This window comes from Zonotrichia leucophrys, chromosome 7 (assembly GCF_028769735.1).
Source record: "Zonotrichia leucophrys gambelii isolate GWCS_2022_RI chromosome 7, RI_Zleu_2.0, whole genome shotgun sequence".
NCBI lineage: Eukaryota > Metazoa > Chordata > Aves > Passeriformes > Passerellidae > Zonotrichia > Zonotrichia leucophrys.
Window position 1 is genome coordinate 10,554,284 of NC_088177.1, and position 22,445 is coordinate 10,576,728.

The 22,445-nt window shown below is 42.3% G+C and overlaps 1 protein-coding gene across 1 annotated transcript in view; it reads left to right on the forward strand.

Annotated features, from left to right (window-relative positions):
• Positions 1-21,996, forward strand: part of BARD1 (BRCA1 associated RING domain 1) — a 43,429-nt gene extending 21,433 nt beyond the window's left edge. Inside the window, exons 6-11 of the mRNA XM_064718921.1 lie at positions 855-1,027; positions 7,905-8,013; positions 9,436-9,571; positions 10,564-10,656; positions 19,632-19,729; positions 20,398-21,996. Coding sequence (XP_064574991.1) covers positions 855-1,027; positions 7,905-8,013; positions 9,436-9,571; positions 10,564-10,656; positions 19,632-19,729; positions 20,398-20,787 — 999 coding nt within the window. The 3' untranslated portion in view covers positions 20,788-21,996. The remainder of the gene's footprint in view (positions 1-854; positions 1,028-7,904; positions 8,014-9,435; positions 9,572-10,563; positions 10,657-19,631; positions 19,730-20,397) is intronic.
• The last annotated feature ends 449 nt before the right edge of the window (positions 21,997-22,445 follow it).

Here is a 22,445-nt window from a genome sequence, read left to right on the forward strand (position 1 = left end):
CTTCACCTGAGTCCCTGTCACCATCCGTCCTTATGAACGGGATTCGTGCTGGTTTGTGGGTTTGATCTCAGGGTGCAAAAAAACCAACACAGCACAGGGGGCTTGCAGTAATAATCAAAACAAATGCACCTTTATTGAGTGACCATAGCAAAATGCAATAGAGGGATTAAGGGAGAGAAAAAGAGAGAGAAAGAGGGGGATATAGCTACCAAATGTAGAGACCAAGGCCTTTGGTCCAGTACAGTCAAGGAGATCTCAAAATCTCTAGCAAACTCAGAGGTTTTTATTATGATAACTCTATTGGAAATTGTGAGGGGGAAGGGAACAGATACAATAAGGAATGGATGTAACAGGAAGTCTGTGTTCTCAGCAGTAAATGAGAGCCATTGTCTTCTTGGGCCAGTGGTCACAGCTGCAGGCAAAGATCCAGGTTTGGTCAGCTTGCCTCCCCACACACCTTGCCCAGGTTGGGGGTTTCAGTCCCAGTCCTTGGAAGGAGCAGAGGGGCCCTTTCACACAGGGGCTGGAGAAGCTTCTGACATCTCAGTCAGTCTGTCATGGTGTTGTAAAACAGGTGAGGGTCTGTGTGGGGGATCACCTGAAACTCAGGAGAGGTCCAGCCAGGCTGAGAGGTGGGACAGCTCCTAAGGCTGTTGTTAACAAAAAGGGCATGATGCTCCTTCTCACTGGGCTCTGTGTAGAACACAGCAAACACACCTGTGAACAATAATTTAGCCCCGTAGCATGTGCAGCTTTCTCCCACAGAGAAGACAGGAGGGGGCTTCTCTTCAGTGCCCTCAAATGAGGGAAAGCTGGGCCAGGCTCTCACAGCGGCCCTGTGCGTTTCCCCGCAGCACGAGGCGTGCAACCACGGGCACAGCGAGGTGGTGCAGCTGCTGCTGCGGCACCGGGCGCTGGTGAACACCACGGGCTACCAGAACGACTCGCCGCTGCACGACGCCGCCAGGAACGGCCACCTGGCCGTGGTGGAGCTGCTGCTGCTGCACGGCGCCTCCCGCCACGCCGTGTGAGTACCGACCCTGCACCCGGGCCGTTCTGCCTTTAGCCCCGGCTGCAGCGCCCTCTGCGGGTGGTAGAGAATGTGAAGCACTGCTTTGTGGGTGTTGCCTTTCCTTTTGGCTTTGTCCTAAGCTTTTCTGAGGATTGCCTGAGTCCTAGATAGCTGGAGTACCGGAGAGGAAAGTAACAACATATGCTCACCCTAATCTTACACTTTCCTGTTGGCATCTTGTTATAGCTGCTGTCAGCTCTAAGATGCTGAGCTAAATGAGTTTTGAACTGCTACAGCTGGTTTTTGTCTCTGTACTTTTACTACACTACTTGCTAGCAGAAGGCATTTTGCTCCAGTCTTCTGTTTTCACAAATGACATAGAGGCTGAGATTTGAGCATTTTCACTTTTGCCTTTCTGGATCAAAGCACTAATCCTTGGTACACCTTTTAATTAAAAACAAACCAAAAAGCTAAGTAATATTTTCAGTTGACTCTTCTATACAGTGAAGTCTCCTGAAGATTTTGGCATTTGTGTAGTGGAGGTGGTAAAGAATGTTTCAGTGTATGGATAACCCCTGTTAGCATTCCAGGCACTAATATAATTTTAGGAGTAGGCACTAATATAATTTTAGGGGTTGTACTGTTGTTGTGCCAGGGCCTGTGTGTATAAATTTGAGTCCAGTGCAAATTGTCAATAGGTGTGTGTGTATAAAAACACAACAGGATGAAGTTTCTGTGGCAGCCATATGAAGAAGTATAAACAAGTTCAGCTTAATCAGTTCAGCTCTCAACATTCACACTCTTGAAGCTTAGAGAATTAAGGTGCTTTGTGGGAAAGCATAGGTTTTTCATAAACCTAAACTTGAATATATTAAAGTTTAAAAAACAACAAGACAAAGGCAAAACAAAGCAACAAGACTTTTGACTCAAGACTGGAGCATGAAAAAGTAAAACAAAGATCAGTTGTTCATCTTCACTTTGTTCTTGAGCAGCAAGGACTGGGGCACCTGGAAAAGATGACAGCTTCAGAGATTTTCAGAGATTTTTCTCTCCTTGAATACGAGGAGCTGGCTGTGTCACACTTAGCACGTGTGTGTCTGCTGTTTGAAAGCACAGCCAGCGTTGCTGTGAGGTTGTGGCAGGGTTTCAGCTCTGCTGGCTTTGCTCAGCCCAGGCTCCAAGTGCCAGCCATGGACTCTGCAGGGCTCCTGTGAGCTCTGCTGCATGTGCTCCCACAAACAGAGGCCAAGCTGAACCTCTTTCAGCTCACCCTGCATGGGCAAACATGACTCTGTTAAAACAGAAGCTTTTAAATCAGGGAAGGGGAGATTTATGTAAACCTTAAGCCCTGCTTTAACTTTTCACTGAATTCAGTTAAAATCTCTGAGAACAAATGTAGCTGCCATTAATCTTTGTGTGATTTGTCTGGGTGCTGTGGCACAAATTCAGTCCTGTCCATCTCTCCCGGAATAACTGAGGCTTCCAGATCTTCTGTAGGCTCTCTGGCTGAAATGCCACTGTGTGTGTTGCATGGAAAAGGGGTTGGGGTTTCCCTTCCCCTATTTTTACACACAGCATTAGAGCCACAGAGTGACAGATGCACAAGCCAAGTTTTCAGGCTTGCTCTGCTCACCTCTTCCAAACACTGTCAAGAAACAGCAGAAACAAGAACAGTGTGGCTGAGATTGCTGGGAATGCCTCGTGCCTCCCTTCCCTCCTGTGCTCCCATAGCTGCCAGCAGTGAGTGGTGCAGTGATCTTCCCCTGGATCATGACTTTGCAAATCTCACAGGGTGTTTTGCAGCCTCTGCCAGTTGTAGTCCTAATGAGGCAGTGGTTGGATTTGGCCAGGTAAGTGGAACATTCTTGTATCTAGAAGGTTTAGTTAATTCTTTTTTCCTAGTGGATGCAGGTATCCTTATAATGGAGTCACATCTGACAAGAAACTTGTTTTTCTTCAGTGACTTTTTTTTCCTAGATCTCAGAAACGAACTGACCACAGTTCTGAAAACAGGAGATGAGAACAGGCTGATCACTTCAAATGGTGCAATTACAGTTCATTTCACTATGGCTAGTTATAATTGGTCTCTTTGTACTTAATGCTCACCTTCACATTATTATTTTAAGTTCTTTACAGTAGAAATTGAAGCAGTGATGAGTAGAGTTTGCATCTCCAAGGTGTATTTTCTTGAGGAGTGCCTTAACTTGAGAGGTGTGCAGTGTGTGAGCCAAAACGACACCAAACCAGTTTTGTCAAACGGATAAATTGGTCTAATTTTAGTTCACTTTTTTTTTCTTTGGTGTATAAAACCCTTTCTAGTCCTTTTGTAGGCTCTGCAGGCTCACAGTGAATTAACTTTCAGCCAAGGAAAGGTCTCTCCTTAATGTGGTGGGATAAAGTGATTCTTCTTTATCTCACAGGAGCGGGGAGGAAAGTTTGATTAGTTCACTGTGGTTACTTAAGTGTTTTACTTCAGCTAAACTAAGTAAAATGTGAACATGACAAATGCATTTAAATGTTACTTGGGACACCATGAAATATATGGCATGAAACCTCACAGGGGTGACTGATGTCTTGCTGCTGTCTTAACAGTAGAATTAACTCAGTTTGGTGTCTTAATGTCCCTTGGGTGTTGAAGAGTTAATCTACTGGAACAAAAACAGAGCTTGCATCCAACAGCCTGCTTTGAGCAGTAGTTTGGAAATCGAGCATGATACTCAGTTGTGCCAGGTGAAATGGATTTTAAAGGCGTGCAGGAATGGCTGACAGCAGCTCCAAAGGCAGGTGAGACACACTGCTCTGTGGAGGGGTGTGGGATTTATCTGGGAAACCTCAGTGGGTGAGGTACAGCCCTATGCAGAGAGCTGAGACTTTGCCCTTTCAGATTTAATGTCAGATATTCACAAACCCATCCAGTGGGCACATTCCAAGGGCCTTTCAGGCTGTTTTTCTCCTTGGATATTAACTTGTAGTGCATTAAGAAATAGCTCTATATAACAGGAAGCAGCCATGTATCTTTTGGACCAAGTGAGAACAGATGAGGGCTTTCTCTTTTGCCAGAAATTAATCCTGGGATTTCCTTATTCCTTGGCAAAATTTCTTTTTTGAAGTCTATGAAATTTAATAGTCGTGGCACTTCAGTTGTCCACAACTTCATTGAAGTTTTCACTGTCTGGGAGAGACACAAACTACAAATGAAAAATATTATATGGACCAGTGGACCTATTAATTGTCCTACTGGTCCTGTTAATTTTTTTACATTAATCTCCTACACATAACTAATTTTTATTTTTATGGCTTTTTTCAACATGCTTGAATTCTTCTTTCTTTGCTTCACAGCAAGCCAAGTGATTTGAAAAATTAGATCTATGCATTTGCAATTTCACAGTACTTCCTAAATGCTTTCACTCAAATGGGCTGTCTTTCCAGTTCTTCATGCACACTAAGTTTAGCAATAGCAGAAACTGTCAACTTGCTCTGGGTTTTTAGGTGTAGTGCTTGTGAGTCTGACTGAACAAACCTTTGGGAATGCTAGGGGGAATGCCATTCATCAATTATGAATGGCACAGGGACAAAAATGATTATAACCTGCAGTCATTCCAGGAGGCATTAAACCCATGGCACTGATACCATTTTGTCTTATTCTGAATCAGGATAGTGCAGGTCTTTGCTGCCCAAGTGCAAGACAGGGTGTTGAGCTTCCTGCTGACAGTGGGTTAATTAAATTCCTGGCTCTGTTTGGATATCTCAGATGATATTTCTGGCTACACAGATGAGGTTTTCTTCCCTCTGTCAGGTTCAGGAAAGGTTTCTATTTAGCACATTCTCAAAATCCAGGTGCTGCCTGGAGAGCCAGTCAGATTTCCACATGTGGAGTTAGTGGGCAGGGCACTGAGACCTGGCTGCAGGATTTCCATTCAGTTCCACTTCTGTGGGGCTGGGGCAAAACTTGGTTTGTGGAGCAGCTTAAAAGCCCTGATTACAAAGAATTACAAAGTGTTATGTCATTTCATGGAAAGTCACACTCAGATTTGGTTGTGTTGCTCCTCACTGGGCTCCTCTTTGTTCTCAGCACAGCCATCCTGCTGTGGGATTGGATTTGTTCCTGCTGTGGGATTGGATTTGTTCCTGCTGTGGGATTGGATTTGTTCCAGCTGTAACAGCCCCCTACTGACTATTCAGTACCTTGATGACTGGCTAACAGGAGGCTGCTTGCACCCAAATGTACACTTGACTCTGGAATGCTTAAAAAAACCTTCTAGAAAGGCCACTTGCCTTCTGGTAGAAAGAAGGAAGCCTTGGGGACCTTGTATTCCAGTTTAGGCTCACTAATTTCTCTCCAGTTGTGTCTTCCTGCTGAGTGTGGAACTCATCATGTGCACTGGAGCCATTCCCAACAACCCCAGATTTGCAGGAGGAGCACACACAGTTATTGGTATTTCTGAAAACACTGTTTGTGTGTTAGGGTGGATGCAATGTGCATGTCTGATTTGGTTTTAAATATTGGGTAACAATTCATCTTAGAACAAGGTGGATGATTTCCCTTGTTCAGATGGGTTGGATCAAGATGGATGTGAGCACCATTTCCCTAAAGCTTCTGCTCCCCATTCCCCTGCCTTACTAAAAAAGTACAAATGTAGTTTTCATCCTTTCTCTTTGAAAAGTAATTTACAACACTATCCTCCTTGAAAATCTGTTGATAGGATGTGTTCCTTCTATTGGTTTTGATTATGTAAACCCTCTTTTCTCCTGTTTCAGCTACATTTTCACACTCTCTTTAAGCTCAACAATCTGTTTAGTTGCAAATATTCTAAAGTCCTAAACCATTTCTTGTGCTGGTGTTCCTTTTTCAGACCTCAGCTCTAAAACTTGTCACAATTTAACTATGCCACCTTAACATGCAGTAAATAACCCTTCATTCTTCAATGCTGAATAACGATGGGACAGCATGTCACAACACTCTAGTGTAAGAAGCAACTAAAACAAGCTTAAAACTGTAGGAGAAAATTGTAAGTGAATACAGAAGGAGGAGCTGGAGCTTGTGTTTGTACAGTTCAATTGGCAAAAATGTTCTGTATGTAACTGGGATGGTCTATGTCTTTTTAATGGTAAACATTGATGAGGTTTTTCTTTCTGTGGTAAACATTGATGAGGTTTTCCCAACAGTCAAGAGCCTTACTGTGCTTTTGGAGGGAAAAGCACTCCCAAATCTGTGCTAGTGACATGCAGGGATTCCTCCCTCTGCTTAGCTCACAGTGGAAGGTCAGCCAGCTAGTCCAAAGGTGATTTGGGGGTGTTTGATGATATTTATATGCATTTCTCCCCCTGTCTGGATGCATTGTTCAAAGGAGCTTTATCTTGCAGCAGTTAGAGTTGAATATTGGCCTTATTTAAGGAAAGGGCAAGAGCTACCCTGATGATGCATGACAAAGCAGGAACAGCATGACAATATTTAATGGGCTGCAACTCCCAGGCCTGGGCAGAGATTGAACCAATTATCTTTCAGTCTGCACAGTTTCTATGATGCCTGCACTGTGCTCATTAGTAGCACAGAAGAGCTTGGGGTTGGTGTTAGTGTAAAACACCATCCTGGGCTCTTCTGGGGGGGATTTTTGTGGATTTTGTTTTCCCCAGGGGCTGTGTTAGTGAGCAGGGCTACAGAAGGGTGCTAAGGTCACACTTATCTTTCAGCTCAGCGCTGGCCAAAGCCTCCTAGTTAAGTCAGAGTGGAGACTTGATAATTTGAGCTGCTCTTTGGGCTGGATTGGGTTATGGCCTTCTGTGGAATTCCCTGTAAAGCTTCCTGGATTCCTGCTGCACAGAAAAGTGTGGCCAAGAGAGAGCTCTTCAAAGCTGCAGTGGTCCTGTGACCTCTCTAAATGTTTCATTGTTTGATGACTAAGCTTGCCAGGTTTCAGACACTGAGTCAGGGCTTTGTTCTCATGACAAGCTTCCCCTCCCTAATGAGCTCTCATTGTGCCTTTGGAAAGCCAGAGCTGTGTGAGGTGGGCAGCAGAGGATCAGCTGCAGCAGCCGTGATTCTCACAAAGGGCAAAGCGAGCAGAATATTTCCCCAGAGTGCTGGCAGAGGCTCCTGTTTGCTAATGGCAATGATACCTGTTCTGCAGTTTCAGGCTTTCCTCCCCTCACTGCTGTCCTGCAGCAGCAAAGTTGTGTGGAGAAGAAATTGAAGCCATGGCTGAGTTTGATGTGTTTATAGCAATCACCTCTGTCTGAGGAGTGCTAAAAGAGGAAATCAGTCTGCAAGCACAGCTAATAACTATGAGGTGCCACCTGCAATCAATAGCTTTGAACAGAATTGGCAAACCAACTAAAATCTGACTGAATTGGCTCTGATGTGTTCTGTGGAACAGTACACTGAGGGAAAATGAGATGCACACTCAGAGTCTGGAAGTGCAAGGGAGCTGTGGTTCCCAAGTAGGAAGCAGATAGCTTTTCCCATAAAAGCACTACCACATCAAGCTCCCATGTTTAATACACTGTGGAGAGTCTTCTGACACGTCTTTTATGGCAAATGGATAAGCCAAAAATACATTTCTTGGTTCTATGACTGCAATGAAAGATTAAAGCTGAAATTTCTGGGTCTTGCAAATGATATCAAAGTGCATCTTGAGACAGTTTAACAGGGGCTGTGGTTTATTTAACTGAACATTCTGCTCTGAGCATCCCTTACTCCTCAGCCGAATGCAACAGCTTGTAATTCAGTATCCATCTGTCTTGGATGCAATTCTTACTTGAAGCTTTGTGCTTTTAGCTGAAATTACATATTAATAAGAAAGTGGGAGGGAAAGCTACCCAGCTAATATGCCTGGTTAGTTAAGAATCAAGTCACATTTTATTTACTTAAACCCATCTGTGCTTGTTTTGCCAGTAATATATTTGGTCTGCGGCCTGTGGACTACGCAGAAAGCAAAAAGATGAAATCTCTGCTCATGTTACCAGTGGAGAATGAATCATTTTCACTCACCCAGCCCTCTGAGGTAAATGTCTGTGTGGGTTTGTTTTTGTGTTTTGCTTTTTAACAGCACAACAAGCCGTGAGTTCTTCCTTTAAATATTGAAGGCTCGGATGTGAGTACAGTACATCACCTCCTTACAGGGAGGTTTAAAATAGGCTGGGAGCTGTCTTGGACAGTGTTTCTAGGATGTGTGTGGAACACTGACAGGCTATGAAGTTCTGTGTCACAGCTTTGTGTGGGAAGACAAAAGATGTTTCTTGTCATGTGGTTTTATTACAGGAGAACGAGCCTGTGTTATTCCTCAAGTATCAGTGCTTGAACTTTGCTGTTGATGTTGTTTTTCTGCATATCTAAATTGGTGCTGCTTCCCAAACTGTCTGCAGACAGCAGCAGCCTTTGTTCCAGGTGCTTTTTGTGTGCCTTTAAAAGGCTGTTCCACTGTCATCCTTTGTCCAGCAATGGAAATATCAGCTCAGCAGTAGAAAATAGCTTTTGGGAGGTTGTGCTGGGGTTTTTGTTTTTCTCCTCCTTTGGACAAAGGCTGCCCAGGACTTGTAACCAGAATCAGGTGCTCAGACCTAACAAATGGCTGCATTATGAAATGCTTTGTGCTTCCCAATGGAGGAGGATTAAGCTGACCTGGCTGATAGAAACAGCCCATATCTACTCCAGCCTGCAAAGATCCCTCCTCATTGAGCTCACAAAGTACCCAGTGGCCATAAGTAAACTGTTGCAGCTAAACCAGGCCTGATGTTCCTTCCACCTGCAGCAGATGTAAGATGTAGCTCTTCTGTGCCACACCAACCATTTTGGTACTTACATTCCTTTGGGGTGAGTGTGTGCTCACATGGATGACTTGATCCAGGGCCTGAGGCTGTGGGGTAACTGGATCTCAAAGGTCTGTCTGGGGTGTGGAATCTGGAATCCTAAAGCTTCTCTTACTGTACATTAATACTACCCACACCTAAAATCCCACTTCAGCATTGGTTGCTTACAGAGTAAATATTAGGGACTTCTACTAAAAGGAAATGCAGATATTAATTATATAGGTTACTAAATAATGCTCTGTTAATACTTTGCTAAAAGTAGGAGGTTTTACTACTTTCTTGGGGTTTTTATTATCTTTAAACACTGCAGTCTGCCAGGCTGTTTACACAGTGTTCAGTCAGCTCTGTGTGTGCCCCCCAGTGTCTTTAAAAAGCACCAAAGAGGGCAAGGGAGGAAAAACTGATCCATGGTTTGGTACCTTGCATAAGCTTAATGAAGTGTCTCTAATGTGGAGCTGATTTGTTACATGGACATGTATTCATAGACCCTGTCCACTAAGCTTGCCATGAATTGTTTCAAAATGCTTATTCTTGAAAAAGAAAGCTGCCCAGTAAGTAAGTTGCTTTCTTTATGTTCCCAAATATTGAGGTGATTGCAGAATTTTGTGTTCATGCAGGTGCTGAGCTCCAGCCAGCCAAGAAATGGACCCCTTGGTATACTGGGGAGCAATCTTAGTGTGGAGCAGCAGAAATTGCTGAACAAATTAGCAGCAGTCCTGAAGGCCCAGAGGTGCACTGAATTTAACAGCAGAGGTAAGGAGTCCTGTTGAAATGTCTCTGTTCAAATATAAGTAACTGCAGTCCTGCACTTTATGGTTGAAGGTAATGCCTGCAAGAGGCTTTTTCTCACTGCTGGGAAAGGCAGTTTCTGAAAGCCCTGAGCTGTAGCTGCCCTGGAGTGATGCTGTGTTTTGCATGTAAACACATAATAGAGCTTGTGTGGCTATCAGGGCAGGAGGCTTCAGGGGGAGCCACAGTTTGGCAGTTTGTCTGTTATTTACAATCCCAGAGTCCCCTCAGAGGCCTCTTCTCTTTACACCCCTTTTACCAACTTTAAGGTCTCTGCTTGTGAGACACCCTGTAAAGTTTTTACTCTCCAGAAGTGAGCCTTGAGAGAAGGGCATGGCATTGACTGAAAGTTTACATATCTTCTCACATGCTGCCTTCCTTCAGATTTTGTTCATTATGACTGGTGAACCCAAATTATGGGTTTAGTAGAGTTCTTTTCCTCTCATTGAGGACAACAATATTTAATTAATCTTTAATCCCTCCTGTTTTTCTTTGGAGTGCTTGTGAACAAAATGCTAAGGTAGTTTCCCCCTGCCATCTTTCACTTCTGGATTACTGTTCCAGAATGTTGAGTGGAGTTCTGTTAGCTTTGTATTAAAGCAGTGAGATCCCTCAGTAAGATTCCTGTCAGAGTTAAATATAACTCTAAAAGGATTGAAAAAAAAATGCTGTCCTATAAACTGGAGCCTCATCTGAAGATTTAAGTGTTAGTGTAGAACTATAAAACCATGAGTTCCCTTTTTCACAACAAGTGTATGTTGAAACCCACAAAATTTCTAATAGCTCTCCTACTAACTCAGATCACAGTCTCAAAAATCACCTCCTTGTGCTGGAAAGAGTGGCTGATAAATTATTATAGTCTGCTTATTCTTTAAATAATGATTGATTGCTTTCCAGCCAGGCATGGTTCTGATTCTTCTCTGCTTTTAGTTTTACTGATGTAATCTCTCTCCTAGTAACTCACCTCGTTATCCCTGATGTTCCAATGCCAACCACTGTCAAGTGCATGATGGCTGTTCTGGCTGGATGTTGGGTCCTCAAGTTTGAATGTGAGTATTAAAGATGTGGCACTCCTTAGGGCTTTTAAGGAGAAATTGTAGATGGAATTCCAAAGAAACTTTTATTTTTCAACAACTGCCCTAATATCAGTGCTATCTTGACACAAAGTGCAAGGCATTGTTTTAATTCTCAGGAATGACTAGAAATGAAATTGAATATATTTGATTAAATATAATTACTACTTCCCTGGTAAGAGTGCATTTCATCATTAGGTGAGTTGGATAGATCACAGCCTAAGTATCAGTGGGGAGTGAATTTTTTCATTGCTACATTAAGACTGATTTGGAACATTATGCAAGATACCCTGGGAGAGAAGGAAGGGTTTTATTGAATTCTGGGATTTGTTATGAGCAGTTTGCATTGAAATTGAGAGGAGACTTTGGCTTGCTTGGGATTTGTGCTCAAGGCCTGTGGGAAGTGAGCTTCTGTTCACATACAAGCTCAGATCTGTTGGAGGTTGGAACTTCTAACCTCCTTCTAACTTCTGATTTAGCATGCAAGTCATGTTTCATGCAGTCTGTAATTTGTGTTTGTACAGTGCATGCTTTTTATACAGCTGTTCTGTGGACTTACACCCTAAATTTTGAGTTTATTTATTTATTCTGATGTATTTCTTAATATCTGCTTTCACAGTAGTTGCAAAACCCATCTTCTTCCCCTTGACCTTTATGGCTAAGTCCCTTTAGCTAATAAGGACACTACAAATGAGTTAATTACCCATGGAAAACTTACAGACAGATGTCATTCCAGTTTTCTACTGTGTGACTAAATGTCAGAGCATAAGGATTCTTTAATGGCCTGGACACTGATGTTTGTGAAAACACCGTGCAAAGCCTCAGAAGCTGCAAACTCAAGCACAGCATCAGGTTGGACACTGGACTCAGGGTGTTCATTTGGCGTCCTCACAGTTTGTTCCGTGCTTTTTTTTTTTTTTTTTTCAAGACTGAAAACCCTGTTTCTGTGGTGAATCCCTTGGCAGATCCTTGCCTTCACTCAGCCCAGAAGGTTTGCATACATTCTATCCTGTGTGTTTCCTTTATTTCATTTCATTTCGTCTTCCTGCTACTCAGATGCTTAGAGAACTTCTGAATGATGGGGAGATTTCATTAGTAAGACCTGAATTTAAAGAACTTTCATATTCAGAAGTGATTGGAAAAGAAAAAAAAATATTATATAGTCCAGGGGTTATTCAGGGAGTATTTTTGTGGTTTTTTTTTTCACAGTTGAGTTTTATTTTATGTTGTTGGTACTGATTAATACAATCCTGGCTGCTAATGCTCCCAGCTTAGTAAGCAACATACTACTTAAAAGCAAGTGATTCTCCTCCCTAGTGGGAAATGTTAGCAATAACTCATGGGGTCTGATGCAGCTAAGTGCCTATAATTAACAGCACCACTCCATCTGTTCCCACCAGTCTGTTATCAGTCTTCTTCAGAGTCATTACAAGTTAAAGATTGTTATAACAAATAATGGGACTCCTGCTGATGGAACATTTGTCTAGGAAAAAGAGGTCCTTGCTTTTCCTTTTCATTTCCATTTATCGTGGCTTTTTGACTTCTATTTGGATAAGTTTCCTTAAATGTGATGCAAATCAACTTCCAAAAGTATGTGCATTTCCTGGTTATATAATAAATATAAGTTGTTGTTTATGGTTCACTGTTCTAAGCTATTCACTTAAAGTGAATTCATGTTGAAAAAATTCACTAAAATATTTGAAAAAACAAAGCTCACTGAGGCACTTAATGAAATGCTGACTATGCATAAGGGAGTGTTTGAATTTTTTTTTACTACCAGGTAAGCTGCATTTGACTGCTATCCCTAAAATTATATTTATAGCTTACACATTATACCTCTTCTTAAAAAACATCAGAAGCTTGCAAAACAGTATTTTATTTGAGAGTCTCTTTATGTTAACTCTTGTGTTACAGCAGTAACATAAAAAGCAGGTTCCTTCTCTTGGTGATTCTGTGATACTCCTGTTTCCATGTGTCCATGCACACAGATCCACCATCCATTCATACCTCTCATTGCTAGAGAGGTAATGTGGAATATTCCAGCAGGGTTTGAGCTGTTGGAGAGCCAAGATCTAAGTATGTATCCCCAGTTTTTGTCTTCAGGGGGGAGATTAAAATGAAAGGATGTCACCACTGAGCAATATTAGATTTTCACAGAAGAACAATTTGATGTTACCACTTGCTTTCCCACCTTTTCTGTACACAGCACACTGTCAGCAGTGCATCCACTTGCAAGGCAGCACAGAATTGAATTGAGGCAGTGTTGCCACAGTGCTCCTTGCCCTTGGCCATATCTTTCACTGGTTTCATTATTTTATTGCCTTTATTATTTCAGGGATGGTAATAGGGCACAAAGTGGCCAGTCATTATCCTTCTGCAAGTGGGCTGAGACAAAGATTCAAGCAGCACTGTATTTCCTCTAAGCTTCATGTGCAGCATAGAACAGTGTAATTAAAACCAGCAGAAGTCTTTAATAGCTTTTCAGCTTGTTTTTTTTTTCTTTAAGTTATTGTCATCTGTTAAAGCAGGGAATGAAAAATGATCTCAGTAATGATATGCATTGAAACAAGCTTGTGTCAGTCCTGGCAGAAAAGTGTCTGGCAGAATTCTAAGCATCTGATTGCTCATTCCTTCCCCTGCTTTGCTTACCTGAAAGCAGCAGCAGTGATTTAGTTCTGATCATTATAAGGAGGCAGAAAAAACTGCTTTTCCTGTAAGGACTCACAACAGCAGGGAGTTGACTGGAAGAGCTAGGGGACTGCATGACTGACATTTCAAGGTGAAAACATCTTTCTGAATTTTCTATGCCCATCCTTGTTTAGGCTGTTAGAGCACAAGAGTGCAAAGCTGCTTGAGCTGACTGCTCCTCAGGCTGGACTGTCCCTCTTTCATGCAAAACCATCTTTTAGGTGACTGGCTGATTCTCAGCAAAGCCCTCCCTCCTTGAAACACCCAAAACTTTTGATCACTGGAGTTTCATGCTCTTTCTGTACTTGGAAGCTTCCTTCAGCAGCCTCCTCCAAAAGGACTCCTAGCTCTGAGAGGCTTTAGAACTCTCCCAAGTGCAGGTTCTGCTTGTATGGGGTGTGCAGCTGAGGGCAGTGCTTCAAACCAGCAGGGGCTGAACTTCTGCACTCCCTCAGTGCCTGCACCTTTTTACACTGTGAAGCTGCTGGGCTTTGCAGAGGAGAAAATGGGAGTGAGAATATCTTCAGTGTGGTGTCTGCAGAGATTGAAGGTGAGTTGGTTTGAAATAAGGTCTAGAAGAAAAAGAAACTTTGGTGTTTCCAAAGCTCCCTCTGTTCTGTGCCATCCAGGTACTCAGTTTTCCATATTTGTGGAGTTCTTTGTTGTAGCTGGCTTCTGGTTTGAAGAAAACATGGCATTAAGGAAGATGATAGGAAATACAACCTCACTCATTAAAGAGCCTGTGTCAGGCTTTTTAATGAGTGAGGTTGTATTTCCTATGGAAATGGTTGTATTTCCTATGGAAATACGGAAAGATGGAATCCAGAGGATGAACACTCCTGGGGGAATTTAAATTTAACCCGACCTTAGGAAAGGCTACCTCCAGTCACTTTGATCACTAAAAAACAGCTGTGGCCAGCAGTGTTTCTTTCCAAAGCAGATAGAACTCCTGGGGCTCCAAGTGAAGGAATAATTTTAAAATCACATGCTCCCAGCTGCTGGGAATGTTTCAGGACTTCCTAAGCACCTGTTCCAAGCTGTTCAATAAATACCACCTGGATTCACTTGCAAGCTACCATTCTTAAGCAGATGCACTTCAGTCTCTGCAGATCCCGTGTCATTTGCATGTGATGAGCAAACAGACTGCTCTTGTTTCACCAGTGAGATCTCTACCTCACTCCATGGAAATCTGTGTCTGAAGTCAGTTTATGAGCATATAAGAAGCAGTGTGAAAATTCTTTGCTGTAGCAGAGGCCAATAATGGCTGTTTATGAAAACAAATTGAAGGCAGCCATGCCAGATTCCCCTAAAGCTTTCTCTCAATCCAGATTTCTAGGTAAAAAAATCCCACCAGGCTTTACTCAATCTGCATGTAAGTTGTAAAACCTATTGCAGTCTGAGCTAAGGAAGTATCAGGTGCACTCTCTGCCGGATCTTGGATGTGTAGTATTTCATCTTCTTTGTTGCTATCATGTATTCCTAAATTACCTTTAGCCATTCTAAGAGATTTTTGGGACTAACCCCTGCTCTTTGCCTTATTAATGCAAATCCAACACAACTCCACTAAGGCTAATTGAGTTACTGAGAGATACCCTTGGGTATCTGTGGGTGATTACAACTTGTTCTTGGCAACCAGGTTTTTTTTTTTGTACTTCATTCTCATCAAATTGTTTTTGCTGATGCAGTTAGTTTCATTACAAACCAATAAGACTTACATGAATAAGGATTAGAGGGCTCTGATGTTAAACTTTGCAAATAATGAGTTCTTTTATTTCCAGTGCTAGCAGCTGCACTTGTATCAAAGGTCAATTAGAGTGGGCACCCTGTTAACCTGCTTGCTCCTTAGATCTCAAAGGTGAGAAGGCAGGGGCAGCTGCTCAGTGAGGTAATCTGGATCAGTGTAGTGATGCTTTACTGATCTTGTTAGTCAGGGCAGAAAATGAGCAGTGCTCTGTGTGCCCAGTGTGGATGCATTAAGCTAAAACTTCTTCCTGCCATGTTCTCTATGGACTTCAGTGCAGGCTTGGGTTTTGCTAAAATCTGATACAAATGACCTTGTTTATACCTAAAACTTGCAGGTGTGACACCAGCTCTTTAGGCGGCTCTGGAGCTTGTGGTGCTCTGTATTTCCAGGGCAGAACTCTGCAGGACCCCTGTGCCCATGGGAGCTGGCCCCACAGTGGTGTTGTGTCAGGCCAGCTTTCTCCAGCAAGGCTTGCACATTGCCCTTGGCACTGCTCTGCTCCATGAGCATGAAAATCCCACTTGTCCTTCATGGGTGATTGAGATCCATCACTGAGGTTAAACTAAAGGGCCTTTAACACCTAAGCTGTAATCATCACCCTCTTCTCTCCAAGAGCAAGGATAAACCTGAACAACCTCACACTTAGATGGTCCACAGCTCTTACTGGCTGTAGTGTTAAGGAGTAAATCAAGAATGGCTGAGACCCTGTGCAAGTTGGATAATCTGATGTTAGAACAGAACTGATTGGATTTTTAGTCAGGCCTGCTGGTTAAGAATGCACAGACTGTGAATATGTGGCAGAAAACAACACAAGCCTGATCTCTGCTTCCTCCTAAAATTACAGGTCTTATCAAAATCTAAGGTTCCCTTCCATTTTCAGAAATCTTCAGGGCTGTCCTTGTCCTTCTGAGATTCAGTCCTATTTTGAACATTTTTTGCATAAGTACCTAAGGTGTCCATCTCATTTTCACAAGAAAGATGGCATCCTGGTCATTTTTAAAATTATTTTAATAGCAATTTGTTTTTTCAGTCCATTCATGTGACCAGTGCCCTGGCATCAGGTTCTTGCTGGTGGCTCTTCAGTGTAGTGCTAGAGAAATGAGAGTCAGATCTCAGGAGTTTGGGGAGTCAATTAAACATGGCTCCTGTTGGAAATCAAAGGGGCATTTTGACCTAAGTGATGTAAGGTCACAAGAGCTTCTGGAAAAGTTCCTGTAAAAAGTAGCAGACTGATATATCTGAGTTTTATCTCCTTTTATATGTCCTAATCAGGATGATACTGAATTGGATGAAGAGACCACTAAAAGGAACTGTCTTGTTATCTAGCCATTTATACACGTTAGCAGTTTTAAAATTAATGCCTACTGAAGGAAACACCTGGGCTATACTGAATGGACTCAACACTCAGTTTTCACAGAAAATGAAATCTTAGCAGTAAAACAAAAAACAAACCCAAAAAACCCCAAAAAACCTCAACAGGCTGTGGAAGGGTCTGCAGTGTGCTGTAACCTTCTCTCAAGTGAGATTGGATATTATTGTTTTTAGCACAAGATCATCTTGTGGTTGGTCCTGCAGTCTCCTGGAAGAAAGGTAAAACTTGTACATTCCTGCTGCTTCCAAGTGACGCCATAACACAGGCAGAGCTGGTTGTTCTGTCTCTGAGAGCCTCACTTGGGCTGTTGCAGCCAACAGGATTCACTGCTCCTGAAAATGAAATGGAGATTTAGAGATCTAGAAGCAAGTTTTGTGTGGAGAGGGGGTAAAAAAGAACAGGAGAATAACCTTTTGTTTAGACAAGTTAATATGGAATTAGTTATAAAAACAGCTTGAGCCTTCTGTCATTTTATCTCATATATGAGAATGGGGGCATGTTTCCCTTTTGTTTCTTTTTTTGTTTTGATATTTGACTTCCTTAGTTCTTTAATACAAACTCTGTAGCGTGCAGGAGTCATTGAGGAGAAAGGAGCCACTTGGCAACAAATCAGTGTGAACAAAATCTGCAGCTAAAGGCCATACTGGTCTCCATCACTTACATTATTTGCTTTCCTTCTTCTAGTCAGGAATTCTTCCCCCATGGATAAATAATCCTTGACTGTTCCCCTCATGTTGTAAGCATCTTTCTCAAAACCTGTGACATCCATGTGTCAGAGCAAGTTGTCCTTCTAGATCTTGTATGGAAAATATGTTCACTAATTGAAAATGTACTGGTTTTCCATCACCAGAAAAATCCCTGAGGGATTTTTTTGCTCCATGAAGGTGTGTGTATGTAGACCTAGCTGTTGCCTCTTGAAGTATATTTATACCAAAGGAAAATACCTGGGCACTGAGAGTTTATGCTCTTGGCTCTTTTTGCTATGTAGAAATCACATCCTTTGTGTCACAAACCTGTGAAGACACAGATCTGGCCCGTTTCTAGCTGGGAAAGACAAGTTGCAGTTAATGAGAATGCTGCTCATGCAGCCACGTGGCAGTTTGCATGTCTCCAGTTTCTGCAGGAAACAGATGTGTGCCTGGTGGTTCTTGTGGGCACAGGGAGAACAGGATACAGGTGGATGGGTCTCTCTTGTGGCCCTCTTGGAGCATTGTCATCAGGTGTGACAAGGAACTCTGAGGCTTTCAGCTCCTGTGAAATGGGCTGATGTGTGTAGGCAACACAGACCTCACTGATTTTGCTTTCTGTGACATCAGCTCTCCACTGACATGAGTCACTTCCCTGACTTCATTTGGTTTTTTTTCCAGGCAATCAGCAGTTCAAAAAGACATTGTAGTCTTTTGTATTCATTCAATCTTTTATTACTTTTGTATCCCATTTGCTTCATTTACTGATGCTGGCACTGGATGCTCAATTTGTGATGCACTTATTGTATAAAAACCTCATCTCTGTCGTGAAAGTCCTTGAAATCGAGCCTTTGATGGTGGATTGAAATAAAACATGCTCTTAATGAATGGACAGTTCCATTCTTAAGATGAGATGAGAGTTCTCCCTTTATGGTAAGTGGCACCCATTAATATCTGTATTTCCTCGGAGGGAAAGAACAGCAGTGTCAGTTAGAGGCACATTGACACAGGAAGTCTTGTTGAATTGTGGCGATTTAAAATAAATAAATAAAATGTGAAATAGCTTTTAGATTTATTTCTGAGTTATGAGTACTGAAATTAAGTTATCAGTATTCATTGCTGTTATCAATAATGAATATGTAAGTTGCCTTTCTGGAAAATCCATGGCTAGGTTTGCCCTTCTAGTTCACGTTAATTTTCCTTGAAGGAATGAACAAGTGCAAATAATCAATCTGATACTTGCACAGGGAGGCAGATATTTGCTGCAGCGTTCAGCCAGTTGCAATTTTCTGTAGGGGTTTATCTTTTTTGATGTAAGCACATTGAAGGGCTTCTACCTAAAATGTGAATTCCTGTTGCATTTTGTGAATTTGTATGAACTGACAGCAAATTACTGCGAGTTTCTTTCGAGATCTCTCCAGATTAGATTTTCCTGTCCGTTGTCTTCTTACTGCCATTGCATCCAAGTGCCTTTGTCAGTGATATTTCTCTTCATAGCCTTGGGCTTTCTTCCTTTTTAGGGCCAACCCTCCACGGTTCTCCTTTGATTTGGTTCAGTTTATAGTTTTTATATACTGTAGGTTTCCTATTTTCCTGTGCAAAGAAGTTGCCTGAATTAGAAACACGGTGGAAGGAGTGAGGTGCTATAAAAGTTACAGCCTTGGCCACATTGTAAATCCTCGTGGAACCCTTTGCAAAATCAGCTTTGCAAACTTTTTCCTGGGTAATTCTTATTAATGGCTGCAATGTACATGCAGGCAAAATGTTCCATCCTTGAATGGGTGACCACAGCAATTCCTCTCCCCGGAGTGAGGTCAGGCAGTACATTTTATGGACGTTAGCAATGCATTACCATCAGTGCTTTCTCCATTGGAAAAAATAACTGCCCTTAAAACAAGGTAAAAACATGTTGACTCTAAAAGACAATCTCATTATGCAGCAGTGCTAACAGAAATGAATGCCACTGTTAAACCCCAGCATAAATCTCCAGTTTGTGCTGATCCTGGAGACCTTGAAATCCCATCTGATGTGTAATTTGAGGCCGTGGCTGCTCAGGAGCAGCTTTGTGCTTGCCTTGTAATTGCTCTTTATCAGGCAGTTGTGTCCATTCCAGAAGTGCCGTGCTGGCTCCACGCACTGCCTGCGAGCTCCCAGTGATCAGCAGTCTGACATTTGACATTAAGTGCTTGACCTTTGGAGGGGAAGAGGAAGCACTAATAATTCCTGGTGTTTATAGCACTGATTTTAGTGTGATATTACTTCTCACCATCTCACTTGCATCTTGCAGGCACTGTTGTAAATGTTTTTGGGCTTTAAAAAGCAAATTGCTAAAGCACGCCAAATGTAATGTCTTGCATTGTAATAATTTTCTCTTAGACACATTTTAGTCCCTAAAATGGCATGCAAGCCTCTCTCAAAGCTTGGGGTGTCTAATTCTGCCTCCCTTGTGTGGTTTTTGCAGGGGTGCAAGCCTGCCTGCAGAGCTCAGCTCGAGAACAAGAGGAGGAGTACGAAGTGCAAGGTGGCCCCCGGCGCGGGCGGCTCAACAGGGAGCAGCTGGTGGGTTAAATTTAGTGCTCCACACAGCCTGGATTAATGACCTGGGGCTGGGCAGCTCTGCCCTGTGCCACACAGAGGTGCAGGGGATGTAAAACTTTAATGTGCTCTCGCACAGGAAATTTGATTGTGTGCAAGGTGATCCAGAGAGCCGTGAACACCCATAAAGCTGTCACTTTCCTCCATTAGTGGAGATGTTGCTGTAACCTTGTCAGGGGAACTCTGTGTTGCACTCTCTGTAGTATCACACCTGATGGGACAGGAGGTGATGTGCTTTGGTCTTCTCTGCTCAGCTTTAGAGCATAGTTCTGAAAGAAAAATGGTTTTATTACTATTTATTTCCATTTAGGACCTTTTTTACATTTAACTGGGTTCACTGCTGGTTGTTTGCTGGATTACACTGTAGGATTTACTAACTGCATTGTAACAGTAGCTGTAAATACTCCTAACTCACAGTTCAAACCCTGTTGTGCTGGAAAGTATTTAAACAGAAGCAAGAATTTCCCACATAAACAAGCTTTTCTTGGCTGCATTCTTACCCTGAGAGCCTTGCATGTTAAGTTACTGTTCTACTTATAAATTGTAGGGGTTTAGTATGCTCTGCTTTTTCCTTTCCACTTTTTTGTTGTGAAGTCCTGTATTCATGCTTGTTTCTTTTTTCATCCACACAGCTGCCTAAGTTATTTGATGGATGCTACTTCTATTTTATGGGACCTTTCAAACAGCACCAGAAGAGTGAGCTGCTGGAGCTGGTGAAAGCAGCAGGTGGCCAGGTGCTGGTCAGGCAGCCCAAACCAGACAGTGACGTGACCCAGACCATCAACACCGTGTCCTACCACGCCGAGCCCACCTCTGACCAGAGGCTCTGCACTCACTACGTCATCTATGACGCGGCTTCCAAGTTCCAGCCGCAGAAAATCCGCCAGGGCAAGGTGTGGATGGCCCCCTCCAGCTGGCTCATAGACTGTGTGATGGCATTTCAGCTCCTGCCTGTGAAGGGAATATCAAACAGCAGCAAGGATGTAAAATGGGCTCGGTCTGGGGCAGCTGGGAAGCTCTGACAGGCTGCTCTGAAGCTGGGATTTCTGGTTTGGATTCAGGAGAGCTTTGAGCATTTCAGTGAGTTACTGAGTGACTTTCCTCCATACAATGGAGGAAAGGATTGAAAATGTGCCTTGGCTTATTTGATATGCTTTATTTTGACATTGAACTTAATAAATGCTTAATAAATAATCACTGGCATTTCCTAACTTGCAAAATGAAACCTTTTGCTTTGTTGATTTGAACCAGCCCTTTGTGGGCAATTGAGCTTGACTCCATTTATGTTGTGTTTAGCATCCATTGATAAGGATCTGCTGTTTTCCCAGGCCAGAAATTGTATTTTTTTTTAAAAAAAAGGACTCAATGAATCTGAACCTGTGCAGACACGTCAGGTGACATTTATTATAACTTCTTACAATTGAATTTTGCTGTAAATTCTTAGCATGGGATAAGTCTTGTGGAAATCAGAGTTAAATAAATGACATGAATTCATCTGGAAGCAGACACTTTTGAGAACACTGAATTTAAATATCTTGGTCTAAAATTTACTTAATTGTAACAAGATTCATGCTTTACTCACTTCTGCCCTCATTCATGCTTGTAAACATGTAACTAGAATTCAGTTCTATTTTCTGAAGGCTTTTAAGCATTGAGGTATTTATTTAATTATTATAGTAAATTTTTTGTAAATTTGGATAGTTGCTCTCGTAAGAAAGAAAAAGAACAAAACAGTGATCACAAAAGAATTGCTTCCCTTTGCACCATTGTCCCTAAACAGCTGGCTACACTGGATGAATGTTTGATTATTTCCTATTTGTTACAATATTTCTTGTCAGAATCTTGTGCCCTCACTCTGTGCTCCTATGTAATGTTTTGAATCTTAGATTGTGAATTTGCAATTGAGAAATGGTGTCCTGGAATGATACACAATAAGAATGATGGTTGTGGGCTATTACACAAGTTATGTGTGTTTGTTTTTGTATTGTTTGTAATAATGAAACTTTTTTGTGTGCAGTAAATTTGGAGCATCTGTTGCATGAGCTTGGCTGCAGAATAAGTGCATATCCCATACATATCTCAACAGGTAGATGAAAACAGTTTTCTGTGAGCTCAGTACAGCTGTGAAGATGCTGTGTGACACCAAGAGCTGCTTTTGCAGAGGAGGAGAGCTGTTCTCTGTTTCCATTGCTGCTGGAGGGCCTGTGCCCTGCAGAACCATTAGAACACAGCAGGTAGAGCAGGTACAGTTTTCAATAGCATCTGCTAGATTGGAGTAGCTGGAGTATCTTATCATTTATGTTAGACTGAGTCGTTGCTGTTCACTAAAAGCAGGGCTCATTAATAAGTGGAGCAGCCCATGGGATTAATGGGCTTTGGGGTTTTGTGCAGATCAACACTGGCAGAGAATGAGGTACCCAGTCAATGCTGTGTGGGCTTGGGCATTTGTCTTAACAGTTACAGCACATTTTACCTTGGCATTTCATAGCACATCAATACACCTAATGCAGCGTTCTTTGCAAGAGTAGCAGTGAATCTCTGCAAAATTCTTAGGAATGGAGCTTTTCTGCCCTGTATCAGGAAGAAATTCGACCCATCAGTAATCCTGCTCTGTGTTCTAAAGTGGAGGCAGCACTTTGACAGATTTTAAGAGCTGTTGTTCTATGGCAGATGCAGAGAA